Here is a 14,245-nt window from a genome sequence, read left to right as displayed (position 1 = left end):
CTGCCTCTTATCAATGAAATGGCAAGTGCTCAGAGGGGAACAAGAACAACCACCGGGCTGGAAAGCACCAACTAGGGAACAAACTTGATGAGGGAATTGGAGCTGTGCAGAGACATGATAATAGTCTTCAAATATGGAGAAGATAACTGCAAAGGAGGGAAAATTAAACTGTCCTCTATCTACCGTGAAGAGCTCATGCAGCACTATGTTTTAAAATTGAAGTGAGGAAATGTGAAGCGAAATATCAAGAAAAATAATCAAACTGTTGAAAAGGATGCCCAGTAAGAGTGTGGGATTTCCATCCTTTGAGGTTTTTAAACAAGGGCTAGACAAATATCTGTTAGAAATGTTGCGGGTATAGTTGGTTCCTGTACAAGGGGGTAGATCGATGCCTCGCAGTTCTGTGCAGCCTAGATTGGAAACTTCATAAAATCTTTACATGTGTCTCACATTATTCTTATATTCTTTATTCCCTATAAATTCTCCCAATATAGATTTTTTTTTATGTTTTTGTTTCTATATAAGTAAAGGATTTTGTGATGCTCCTCTAGACTGAAAAACCCTGGATAAAATAAATAAAATGTTTTCAGGAAAATGAGGAAATCCACAAGCTCCTTATAGAGCCTATTCCTTGCATCTAAGCTTCTTCTTAATTTAGGTCTTTGCAACAAATTATAATGATTGTTTTTAATCCTGCCCTTTGCAGTCATGAAGAATGATTTATCATTTTCTGTCCTCACAAACCTTCATGTATTTGAAGACTTTTGTTTCCCATCAGTCTTCTCCCTTCTAGACTAAACAAACCCAATACTTCAACGCTTCTTCACAGTATTGGAACTCTCCTAATTTGTAATTTTCTCCACTGGACTATCTCCAATTCATCCACATTGTGCTAAAGGATTATTATCCCAAACTGGACATGGTTTTCCAGCTACAACCAACTACATTATTAATAATGCTGAGCAGGGTAAAAGAAGCAAGAGAATCGTTTGTCATCTAGAACAGCCCTGCAATTTTGGAAGGTATCAACATTTGCCTCTTTATTGTTTACAACAAACCTCTTTCAGTTTACAGTCAACTAAAATCCCCCAATTTTTTTTTTTTAAAGTAGTTTTGTTTTGCTTATGAAAACTGAGACATGAGTATTATTTCCAGAAGTCTAAAATCCATCAATATTTATAAAAGCAATCTGAAATCTATACTGGGAAAAGCGAAGTATTTCTTAGTGGTGTATAAATATTGTTACAGCTATAAATAAACCTGTACTCTCAAATGCTTTCAAGTACATTTATTTTTTAAGATTTTGCAATTAAAAACTGGACCAGAGAGACAACAGGGAAGACAAGGCTGGTGTACGGAGACTTGGGGGAACGTTGCTCCTTTGTATACATCACGAGCAGTACAAAAATCTGCATTTCCAGAGAGATACAGTCACTGGTCCTGACTGACCGCTTTTGTTTAGGAAACAAGAAAACATGCTGTAAAAAGCAATAAAAATAGAAAGCAGCTGTGCTGCTCTTCTGCTATCCTCAGGCTCTTTTCATACTCTGTATACAGCCACAAAGCTGATCCTGTCCAGGCTTCTCTGCCTGCCCAGGATGAGCAAAGCAGCCCTCCACCCACTCCATGCCTGTCCAACAACCTGGGCTTCCAGGGCCAGGGCTCCAGCAGAGGTGGCCAGCTCAGAGCAGGGCTCTTTGTCCTCCCATGCCATTTGCATCTGGTCTTTCTCTGCTGCAAATTTACTGGTTTTTTAGGGGCAGCCACTGACCCAGCAGCCCAACTCAGCACAGTCCCCAGGACCGGCTTTCTCAGGGCAGTGGCTCCAGCAGCTGATGGGGTCAGGGTCTCCTGCTTGCTGCCTCCCTGGAGGCTCTGCACGATAAGAAAGGCCACTGCTAAGCAATGGGAGGGGAAAAAGGAAGGATTGGGAATGGTCCAGAAAGCAGACCGGTGCATGGGGGAGATGAAGGGGCTGTTGGGCAGGATGAGTTGAACTGGCACAGTTGCAATTCCAGCTGACTCGGGCCCCAGTTAGCTAGGCTAGGACTAGGAAAATAACTCCAGTTTTCCAGGACATTTTAGATTACTTCTGCATGGACACATGTAGGATATTTTGTCTTATTTATATGAGTGTGCAAGTGCTTGAATAAACTCCTGTGTGCCCAGGGGAACAACTTAGCTTAGGAGCATTGTGGAAAGTCAGTTGGACCCAGCAGAGGTTAAGTTACAAACTACATGGAGAGAAGCAGGGACCAAAGACCTCCCTGTGCCGCTGGCTGGGCTGCCCTCCCACACAAACCCCACCGGAGGCACTGCCAATGTGCCCAGACATGGCAGCGTGTTGAAATGCCATGACGAAAGAGAAGAGAGGCAAAAAAAGGAGTATATGGCTACCTTTGATACTAATCCATTTCATCCAGGACTACTGCTAATATATCCTAAGAATAGAGACAGCTACCAGAGCCAGCATTCAAAGGAAATAAAAATGGCCAGAATAATTCTGTTTTCTATTAAACATAACAGATCCCTTCCAAAAATACAATTCAGGGAACTTTAATATTCTCTTTTGGGGAATTTTAAGTAGTACCACCAGAAAACTCTCTTTTTTCTGGAAATATGGTTGTCTTCATAATGCAAAATGCTCCAAGTTTGTGACAAAAAACTGTGTCCTTTATAACCATCCATATCACTCCCTACACACAAATGTATTCATTTCTACATATCAACATAATCTAACTGCACATCACTGCAACATTACCTGGCTCCTGCCTGAGGACTAGCTCACAATTACCCTTACAGACACCTGTTTTAAAATTATAGGGCCAAGGAGCTCCAGGTTTTAAAGAGAATGGCAATGTTGCACTGCACATGTTCATAGTTTCCAAGAAAAAAGCTACATATAATTATATGCAAGAGGTCTGGGGGAAAGGTGGATGATGTGGAACAAAGAGCACATTTTCGGGAGCTTTGAAAGCTGGTGCGGCTTACCAAGATCAATGACATGTCATCCCAGAGGAGCACTGAAAAAAGCCTTTGTAGTTCTGCTCCCCTTCTGTCTGTATATTTTGTATTTCTAAGCAGGCAGTTTGCAGTGTGCATGTGTGTGCAGCCAGCATCCACTGTGCATGCATTTAAGCACATGCAGCATCCACGTAAGACAGTGTTAGAGATTACAGACAAATAAAGTACTGTGCAAAGCTCGGTGGTACAAAGGAATGCATAGTTAAATTAGAAATTAACACAGAGAAAAAGAGTTGAGACAGGAGATGAAGAAATTGTTCCTATGATCTAATCAATATAATGTCCATCTAGCAGGTATTAAAATGGTCTCTAGGCCACAGAGAGCAGCATGCTTTCATTTTGACTAACGCATATCAAACATAAAGCAGTGGGGAAATACTGTAAATAACAGATTTTAAAAAACAGTCCCCAAGAACAACAAAAAATCTAGCTGAAAATAATACATCTGAATCAGGTTTAAATTGGTTTTCAAGAAATAGCCTGATGCATGCAACATCAGCCTCTCAAAAAAGAGCTTAATACAAGAGGCAGTACAGAAGCAGATTGACTGGAAACAATTTTCTGAGCTGCTGAATTTATAAAAAGGTAAATACCATTACAGAGAAAGGTTCAAGAAAAGGAGGAGGAAAAAAAAAAAAAAAAGAGAAGCTTCTCCTCCTACAAGTGAGGGGCAGTGAAGTTTTTAGGGCTCAGCTTGATATTTCAATAAATAATTATGTTTTTCCAACTGAACAACCAGTTAGACACGGCAAACTGTAATTAACACCAAGAAGCATAATACCATTTGGCATGCTTACACCTTGTTTCTGAACAGGAGGCTGCAAGAACCCCTTAAAAGCTATTCAAAGAAACTTATAATTATAATTATGTGCTAGTGTGATTAGGCTCTTCTAATAATGTCATGCTTATTGAGCGCACCCTATTGAAAAGCCCACATAAAAAATGCACAGTTACACTGATCTGTACGCTTATGTCAGAAGCCCTCATTTGGAGATCTGAGAAATGAAAGACACATTACTATGGAGATTAAGAAATTTGGTTTAGCACTGTAAAATAATATTATGATTGAATAATATTAGCACCGACTATTAATAAACGTGCCAGCATTTCCCATTAGAAGACACCATATGCGGTTGCTTATAGCTATGTCAAAATTTTTAAGCTGTGGGAGTGAATCTCACGTTAAAAAGTTCTTTGAATATTTTAAGGCTTTGGTGACCTGGAGCAGAACTTTGAATATGGGCAACAAAGTGGGCAACAAATCCACACTTCTGACTGTGCATGAAGGGTCAAAACAGCATTAATAATGTCACAGAGCAATCTGATTACGCATGCAATTATAGAGTTGCTAAATATTTTTATTATTATTACAAATAGCCATTGTAATAGAAACTCTCTTCTCTTTACCTTTATTGCAGGAAACAAAGATATCATCTACAACTTTGTGTAAAATAAGCCATAAAAGTGCTCTCAGTCCAATTCGTAACTAGCTCTTGTTCATTTTAATTTAGAAAGATCAAAAGGTATAAGCAAGAAATGAAGATGCCTCCTACCTTAGGCCAATTAATCCACATACTTGAGAATATATTCTCGAGTGTTAAACACAGTGGTGTGATTCCTGAGGACCCATGAGTATACATGGGCATGTAGCTTATAGAAGGTGAACAGCATCTGGCTGTTACAATGCAAGCAAGAAACCTCTGCAGGTGCTGAAGTCTGTAATGATCTAGTACAAATGGATGTCAGCTGCTGTTTGAGTGCTGGGGTTACTGACCAATTTTTGTAGATAATCAGGTCTTCTCACACAGCCTGGATGAGTTTTCAGAACGCGAGACAAGTCAGACAAAAGAGCTTTCTTTGTGCCATTCAGCCTCCCTTCCCCTCTCAAACAACCTTGTGACTCATCTCACAATCACTCACCTCCAGATGTACCAATTGTTATTATTTCTGGAGTCAAAGCAGAATTTACCACTCGCATTTGGAAAACACCCTCGGGGCTGCAAAAATCTTCAGACAAAGCAGGGAGGGATATACAATGCTGTATTAAGAAGAAAGAAATTAATGTCCATAAAGCAAGGCATTACCATTCTCTTCATCTCCTTGGAGACCTGGTGAGCTCCAAGGTGGTTATAAAAGGGCCGGTCAACACCCCAGTGTGGTGGGTTATGGCTGATGGAATTAGCGCGCTGACGGTTCATCTTGGCGATTGTGGCTTTCTCATCTTTCTGAAATACAAACAAGAGAGAAATGCAGAACAAATTTAGAAACATTCACACGGCAGTCATTCTCCACGCATCTCTCACTTCTGATGTCTCACTCCAGAAGTTGGCTTTGCACCTTGAACTTTATGAAGTGGCTGCTGATCAGGAGCGGTCCCCGTCCACCATTTCTTTTTCTCATTTTTTAGAACACTTGCCCCTAAGTCCTGCCCATTTTACTCCTTTGCTTGTTTGAATAACCACCATAACTTGTGTAAACATAGTGAGCATTTCAAAATGGAGACATCTATTATCTTTTTTAGTAAACTTTATCAAACTGAACAATGCAGATGAGAAAGTGCAGTTCCAAGCTGAGATACTACATAGAGGGTCCTCAAAACAAAATAAAAAAAAAAGACTGGTACATCTACAAGAGAAATGACAGACAGAGTGATCTGGTTGAAGAACACAGGAGCTGTGAAGCTCCCTGAAGCTGTGGAAATAAAGGACACCTTTCTCTGTAGGTACAAGCAAATCATCTTCCACACTTGCAAGAGCATCTTCTCAGACGTGCTAAGGAAAGCATGTAAATCTTGCAAACACTTAACTGTGTATCTGTTAAGGGTAATGGTATTGCAGAGTGTGACAAAATGGTCTACTTTACCCTAAAGCTAGCTGCAAACATCATCACTGACATTAATTTTCCCAAAGTTTGTCCAAAGCCTTTGGTTTTGGTATTAGAAATGGTTTTGAATTTTGGTTGTAATTGGATCTTACTGCAAAGTTTGCACAGGATCTGTTGGAAAGGTTTCATTCAAGCTCAATGCCAGTTACAAAAGCACAGAAGTGCAGCATGTAACTAGGCTAAACAACAGGCTGGTTAGTTCCTTATTCTGAATATATTCTCTAGCTAGAAAGACAGGCAGGTTTCCATGTGAAATGTGTTCTGTAGAAAGACAGGAGTTTATTGCACCAGACCAAAGCCTTTAATCTTCTCCTACCAAGGATTGCACTGGAGACTTGCTCAGTGAGGACTGTGCGATTTACCTGTACTGACTCAGAAAGCAGAGGGCTGGTAATTACTATGCCCTTGCTTAAAAGAGACAAGTTCTGGAGAGCTTGAAAATTTGTGCAGTAGGGATAGCTACAACTTGGCTGTTTATTACTTCAGAGATTAAACCTTTTCAGGAGAATGTTTCCATGAGATTACCAAAATAACTAGACATAATAGTTTATATTGGATTTCAGAAAGTGTTCAGACAACTGAATAATTTAAAAAGAAAGCATGAGGTGTTGTAAACTCTAGAATTCTGGTTCAAGTATGTATGACAATACAGGTAGATCGACATTGGTTTTGCCTGGAGTCTGCTTTCCCTACCTATTTATTTTGATTCTCAACTATTCGCTGTAACTTGTACCTGTCAGGAGTTTGCAAAATACCTGGCGTTATTTCCATGGTAACCAGAGAGTTAAATGTCAAGTGTTACGCTGCCTTAAATTATTTTTTGTAAAGAAATTTTTAAAAGCCTGCTAAAATTCAGTGCTGAGGAAGGCTGTCTGATTGACAAGCATGGGAAATCATCACCTCTTTTCTTGCAAAGAGACAGTGACGATGACAACATTTCCCATGAGACCACAACCTCACCACGCATGCACTAAATGTTCCTGGGACTGTAGTGCTGCAGCCTTCATGGCCACTAGCTGGGACATGGTCCCACTTGCGACAGGAGCCCTGTGCTGGACACCTGACTAGCCTCCTGACAGTAAGTAGCAGTGGTCACCGCAGCCCCGGGCTGCCAGCAAAGATCTTTTTCCACCCAGACAGGATGACAAGTGTAGGATCTCAAGGAAAGTCAGTGGGAGCAAACTTAAGGGAGCTGTCAGCTCCCTGGGATGTTTGCTGGGAAGAACTGTACATGATCCCACCTTGCACGCCCCCAGGACAGCAAGTGCCTCCCACATCACCTCTTCCCCTCATCGAACCCACCACTGCTTCACCTGCAAGAGGTGAAAATTCCATCACTCGGCACCAGCTGAATTTCACATGGGTAATCATGACAGAGCCACTGGATAACCTCCAGGAGAGCTATGTTTTAAATGTTTCTAAAAATATACTAATGTGATGCAATGCTGATGTCCAGATTTGAGTTGGTTTGAGGTTTTGTTTTTTAAAAGTTACGTCTTTTTATGGTCTCTGCCATTGTTTGTAGCACTTTCTTGTGTTTTTTTCAGTTATGCAATCTTTTTCATGGTCTATGATGTGATGCCAGAAAACTGGTAGGAAATACAGTTTCATTATCTCCAAGCAAATATATTGTTTTCAATAATATAAGTGGCACTGTCAATCCATTTTATTACAACTTAGTGAAGGGTTTTCAACAAAAAGCAATCAAAAAACCCTAGATGTTGAAACTAATCTGGGGACCTGCAAAAGCAAAGCTATTTGGTTATATTGCAAATGCCTTTACATCAACAGGTGATAAAAGATATATACAGCAGGTTTCCCCCCATGAGTCCGTAAATTTGATTTGAATTTGAGAAAAGCCCTAATGCCAAAAATCCAAGCAGACGTACGCCAGTGAGTGATCCTTCTACCTGCTGCTAGTCCTAGTGACTCTGAGGCATCACTTGATTAATTTGAAGGGAATAAAAGACCTCATACATGTTTATTGACACATCTGGATTGAGGTAAGGGCAACACAAATGGGTAAATATACACTTCTGAGATTGTTTCTAACCATGAGGCCAGGCATCATAAATTTTCCACGGCTACATGAACTCTGGCAGTATTTTCCCCCAACCCCTGTAGGTTTCCACTGGGTTGTGAACTACGTTTCAGCAATATTTCCAATCAGATTAAAACACATACATACAAGCAAAGTGGATTTTTGGTTTCCCACATTACACAGTGTGCTCCTATGTTATCTTGAACAATAGGACTTTGTTGTTAACATCAATACTTATTCAAAAACATTTTTTTAAAAACTGATATTTTAAGAAGTTGAGCAAATTTATTTTCTGAAAAATCACTTGTTCAGTGGATGGTGATAATAACAAACTCTAAAAATGAAGAATTAGAAGGATCACTGCTCCTCTGTGGAAATTTATGAGGATCTCACCCCTGTTTCTTCCTGGCTAAGTGACAGCATAAGGACAACATGCACACAGGGCTACCTAAGGCTTAAGAAGACTGGAAAGAAGAATAAAGAAAAGGAAGAGATGATACCTTTCAGTCCTACTCATTAGGTAGGCAGGTACTATCAACAACAGGAGCAGGTGCAAAAGTTTCTGACAGCAATGAGTTTTTCAGAACTAAAGTGGCTAAACTCCAGAAAGCTGTTGTGGGAACTTTTCAAATCTGGACTCGCAAAGAGACTGTAAATCTTATTCCCAGAGGTTTTATTGTGTTCCCACCACCAGTTCCCACACACTGAGCTACAGTAATGCTATAGGCAAAACTGCAGAAAAGCTGGGATTTTCTTATACTTATCAACTGCATCAAGAATGCCTGTTACTTCTTTAGTGTGTGATAGAATTTTCCAACATATTGATCACTATCAGTGCAACAAAGCAGTGAAATCTGAGCACGTATCAGCCATTTCAGATTCAGCTACTTATTATTCTTTAAATTGTCTTGAAGTCCTATTGATATGTGAATGACAATTCTTGCAGTGCTACATGTTCCAAACCATTGCCTTCATAAATCTATATGAATGGAACCCTGCTGAGCTGTGACTAAATTTGTTAAATTGAGGAATCATCATATTAGATTGAATGTGTTTTAGGAGAGTCACATGCGCAATATTTAAAGGACTATTTTGTTTCTTCAGCTGGATGGAGTCCCAGGACACTATTTAGAAAAGAAGGAGAATTGTTTTTCTAGCAGTTATGGCCAAAGTTTTGTTAGGCTGTTTTAAGGCCACCATCAACAAGCCTTTCTGAAACTGTTGTGTACCTGCTATTGTTAAAAGAAACACCCATGTTTACTGCAATTGAAAGACATTATAAAAAAAAATATTTTTCAGTTTGCCAACTTTGTGCACTCAGCACAGTGCGTTTAGTCAACAGTGTTGCTCATCTGTTGACAGTCACATTTTGTTTCCACTTGTCTTCAAAGCAAAGCATTTCCCAAGACTTTTGACTATGCTGAGGATAGTAAAACTAGCTGCAAACCTAATGTGCTGTTAAAATTCTATTCACCTTAAGGTCTGTTTCCCACTCCTCCAAGCACATACTTTTCCACCCTTCTCAGAGTAAAGCTTTTATCAATGATTAGAAGTAATGAGAAGAGTAGTTTGATGGTTCTGCAAATTAGTGCAGCACCTGATCTCAAACCAGAGCAGAAAGATGCCAGCAACCACCCAGTGACGCGCTCCTGTACAAACTCCAGAAACATGGGCAGCACAAGAACTGGGACTACTGGATACTACAACAATAATCACACTGAATACTGTAAGAATAGCAGAGATGTGATAGGATAGCAGTAATGACTGGGACAGAGGTTTTGAATAAAATGCAGAGGGACAGATACAAAAGTTGTGGAGGTGGAAGTAGAGGTATGTGTTAGGAACGCTACAGTCTGCAGAGTAAACTTAAAAAAAAAATAACAAGAATAAAAGAAAACCACTCGGTAGAAGGATAAAGACATTGTATTGAGTAATGCTGGGTAGTTCACTACAATGCCTTGGAGTTAAGTTTGGGAATCAGTAAAGACCTGGATAATAGTATTAGTAATTCTAGCTGATAATTTGCTGTTTATCTGGAAACACAGACTTTCAGATAAAGAATGAAGGTGCAAAGCCAGTAATGGATGAAAGGCAAAGATCTCTTTGGAGAATTCACGTATTTCATGCTAAAGTATTAAGTCCATTAGAAACATATATCCAAATGAATAAGAAAAATACTGAATAAGGACAAGTCACCCTGTGTAAATCACCCCATATCACATGAGGATAGCAGAAACTTAAAAATCTACATTACTCTAGAACTGAAAGAACAGATTATTTCTCTTCAGATCATCACCACTGTCACAGTAGAGGCAAAAGGGAAGAGGGGTCACAAACGTAGGGTTATAAACAGCAAACATGACTAAGCTGGAAGCAAAACTTAAGTGTGATGTGCTGAAGTCAGAAGGACAACCTCCATTCCAGATCTGTGCAAAACTGCCAACTGCAATTTCAGTGCTGGTAACAGATACTTTTAAAAACTATTTAGTCAGGGATCATGACACAGAAGTTGTAGACCAGGAAATGCTGGGCTTGGATTAACAGCCTTGAGAGCGTCCAAGTTTTTCTGAACAGAAAAGATACAGTAGCTCTCACTGGCCTTGTTTTTTCCATAGAGCATTTGACAGAGTGCTGTGCCGGAGACTAACGGCTAAGACAGACAGGGAATACGAAGCTGAACAAAGAGCTGGTTTCCAGTGAAATGGCAAGAGATGGTTTTGAATGAGGAAGTATTACACTGGATGAAAGTTACTAGTAGAGTTACTCAATGATTAGTCTTGGGACAGATTTTGTTTAATTTTTTTCTTATCACATCTGGCACCAAATGTAGCAATGACAGACTTTGCTAATGACAGAAACAGAGGTAGTATTTGATAGATAAGAAAAAAAGAAGTATTAGCACCCAACATTTGAGGACTGACAAAATAGAAGTGTGACTTGAGACATTCAACTGCACAAAATGCATGACTTAGCGATTACAGTCAGAAACTTCATTATCAGGAATCACAGAATAAGTATCAGACACCACGATAATGTAACTATGCAAAAGGTAAAGGTTTCCTTTGATGATCACAAATATGAAGAGCTTGCTGTGAGAGTTTGTGCTTGTCTCTTCTTCATGTGAGAAGACATTAGAAGAATTTGTCTTTGGAGAAAAAAAGCTGAGAGGGAGATGGAGGATACAATTACTATCTGAGGGCCGACACCGGACAACCAGAGCAAGCAGACACCAGAGCAACCAGGTTTTAGAGCAGCCCAATGTTAGCACTAACGGGAGCAAACAAACCACAGCAAAGATTCAACAGACCTTTATGGCGGACCCTGCTAATTTTATGACAAGAATTACTTTTTTTATATATATACACACACACTTATATATATGTGTGAGTGTATATATATAGGTTCACATTACAATAAAATGCATAGCACCCTTTGTATCTCACACAGTTAAGACTTTTATATTTTAATTATCAAAACCCTAGCTTAAGGAATTGAAAGCAAACACAAGGAAAACAACTTTGGAACTTTGGATCTATGCTTTCAAAAAAACCCAGGAAAACTTTTATCTAGGGGAACATAACACTGCAATAATGAAGTCTGCACTGCTCTGGGGTATCTGAGTGCTGCCTCCTTCACAGGCAAGTGCTCACCCACAAGAGCAGCAGCATCACAGAACCGGGCAAACAGAAAGGTGAAAGTGGATCTAGAAGGTCCACTAAAGGTAAGGAGAGAGAAACCTAAACAGACTGGATTTTAAAACTTTGCAGTTTATTCTCTTTGAATAGAAAGCAACTTTTCTGTGTACCAAATAGAAAACAAGGACTACATTTTCAGCTCTAGGGATGTTATTTAAAGACTGAGTAATCAGAATCTAGCTTCCCCCCCCCCCCGCCCCCCTAAAACTCAATTAAATATATTCCAGTTAACAGCATCCATAAGAAGGAAAAAACTCTATTTTCAAAGAAGGAGCTAGTCTGAGTTCCTGAAACAAAAATATTATATAAATGTTCTTCCCATTTACTTTGTGCCAAAGAAATGGCATTAACACAATGAAAAAGTCAAATAAACAAAAAAAGACAGGAAATTCAAAGTTATGGCTCCCTATGGCAACAGTAAGCAGAAAGGGTATGGAACAGATGCCATTACATTGTATACATTCATTGTAACTCCTGGTATTGTGGGGTTTCAATGGCCGTGGGATGCATGGACTAAGTATTCAGGTAATTCAAGTCTGCCTGTGTGAACTGAGGAATAGCTCAGGCAAACAGTTACTTGGGTCAACTATGCATCTGCTCTCAGGTCAATGCAAATCCTGTGCCTTGTGTGTGAGGATAGCAGGAACCCAGACACAACCCACAGGAACCCATTACTAAGTTAAGTGAACATTTTATGGCCATTACTGAAACAGACTGAACTGAAAACCTGGCTAAATACATCACAAGAAGTCATTAAAATCAAGCAGAAATGGAAGGAAAAAGTGAAGTGCTAGAACTTTGCCTAGCATCTGGCAATGCATTCAAGACTGACTGAGCTGACTATGGGAGAAAGCTTTTCTCACTTCTGATCTTCATAATATGTGAAAATGAGTTTTTAAAGAGGGAGAGAACTTTAAACTATACACAAAGGGACAGAAAATAGCTATGGGAGCAAGAAAGTTGCAGCAGTATGGGCAAACCAGGAGCCCCTCAAACTCTAAATACTAATATCCATAACCTTAGATAGCAGTCCTTTATGTTCCAATTTAGCACAAAGATTTCATAGGCCATGCACATGTCCCATTCTTAGCTACTCTAGGATGCAGCACACTAAGAGCAGCATTATAGTAGCACCTAGAGACTTCAGCTACAGGCTACACTGTGTAACAGAGCTGCAATAAATACATATAAGGCAGGGAAAGAATGAGGGGAGAGACAGCCATTTTATTTTACCATGGAAAATCGAGACACAAAGATGCAAGTTCCTCAAAATCTAAGTCTGGAATGGAATCCACATCTCTCCTGAGTCTCTGTCCAGTCTCCTAGCCAAAAGACAGCCCTGTGTTCAAAAATGAAGTCAAGTCCCAAGTGCTCTGTGTCTCTGTTTTTGAGTTTTTTTGTCTACACTGTCAAGGAGCAGAATCCTGATCTTAGGGCTTCCTCTTCTCTCCAGAGAAACTTTCAGTTCTCCACAAGAACATGCAGACAACTTGGTGGGTGCACGGTTTAAGAAGTCAATACACTTCTTCCACCCCAGGAGATGGGGTCTGACTATAAGGGTATTTTGGTTTATGTTCTTAAATCTACCCAGCAAAGAAGAAGTGGTTTAGGTATAAACATCAGCTGGCCAACTGACAGGCAGTGATACTCAGGAAACAATAATCTTGCACTGCAAGCTCTAATCCTCTTTTGAAGATTGACGATTGTTAATGACATTTATCTTATGAGCAGATAGAAACCAAAACATCAGCTTCTCTCTTCAGCAGATGATAAGGGATTTTCTTGGAGATTTTTTACACAATATCCATTAAGGAGATTTGAGGCTTCCATTCTCTCAGGAAATGAGGCAATGGTAGCAAAGTATTGCTATATAGGTGTTACGGTTATTCAAATCAACCATGCTATTGGAACATGTCACAAACTAATTCATTTAATCTCATGGTAGTCATATTTACAGTTGTGGGAAGGTTTAATTGGTCTTAGATTCAGAAATACTTGAAATAATTTTCAATTCAGGACAATCTTTATATGCTTGCCTGTAGTATGAATAACAAAGCAGTTTTTATAGCGCAGAAATTACTTAGAGAAATATTATTGGCTAGGCTCAACTAGATGATCAAAAAGGTCCTTTTCTAGTATTACAGTCTACCATTATTTAAAATAATACAAACTAGTGATAACATCAGCCTATCTTCTGTTATTGGCAGAGTCACAAAAAGAAGATATACTGGCTGAAGTCCAGTTGAGTTTGACTTGACTCAAGTTCAAGTCAGTAATGCCCTGATAGCCTTATTTTGTGCAGCTTGACCCATGTCATAGCAGTAGGGCCAGATTTTCCCATCTTCAGAAGCAGAGGCTGAAAAGTAATAAGAACTGCGCTAATCTTTATGTTCATGGCAATATGGTGAGCAGGTGGACAAGAACTCCTCTCTAATTTGACAGAGAAGAGACCTTTGTGGTTTTAATCTATTGTTTTAAGCACTTGTACAAGTATCAAATTTAATTGAAAAAATACATATCTATATTAACAACATTCTTCAAAATTATTTTGAAAACAACTCAGGACAGTTTCTTTGATCGACCTAGAAAGTACTCGGTGCAG

The 14,245-nt window shown here is 39.4% G+C and overlaps 1 protein-coding gene across 1 annotated transcript in view; it reads right to left on the bottom strand.

The window, feature by feature from the left end:
- ADCY5 (adenylate cyclase 5) overlaps positions 1–14,245 on the bottom strand; it is a 224,000-nt gene that overhangs the window by 40,998 nt on the left and 168,757 nt on the right. Inside the window, exon 8 of the mRNA XM_074828723.1 lies at positions 5,109–5,249. Coding sequence (XP_074684824.1) covers positions 5,109–5,249 — 141 coding nt within the window. The remainder of the gene's footprint in view (positions 1–5,108; positions 5,250–14,245) is intronic.

The sequence above is a fragment of the Strix aluco genome, chromosome 6 (genome assembly GCF_031877795.1).
Source record: "Strix aluco isolate bStrAlu1 chromosome 6, bStrAlu1.hap1, whole genome shotgun sequence".
Taxonomy (NCBI): domain Eukaryota; kingdom Metazoa; phylum Chordata; class Aves; order Strigiformes; family Strigidae; genus Strix; species Strix aluco.
This window is presented reverse-complemented; position numbering and strand designations above follow the sequence as displayed.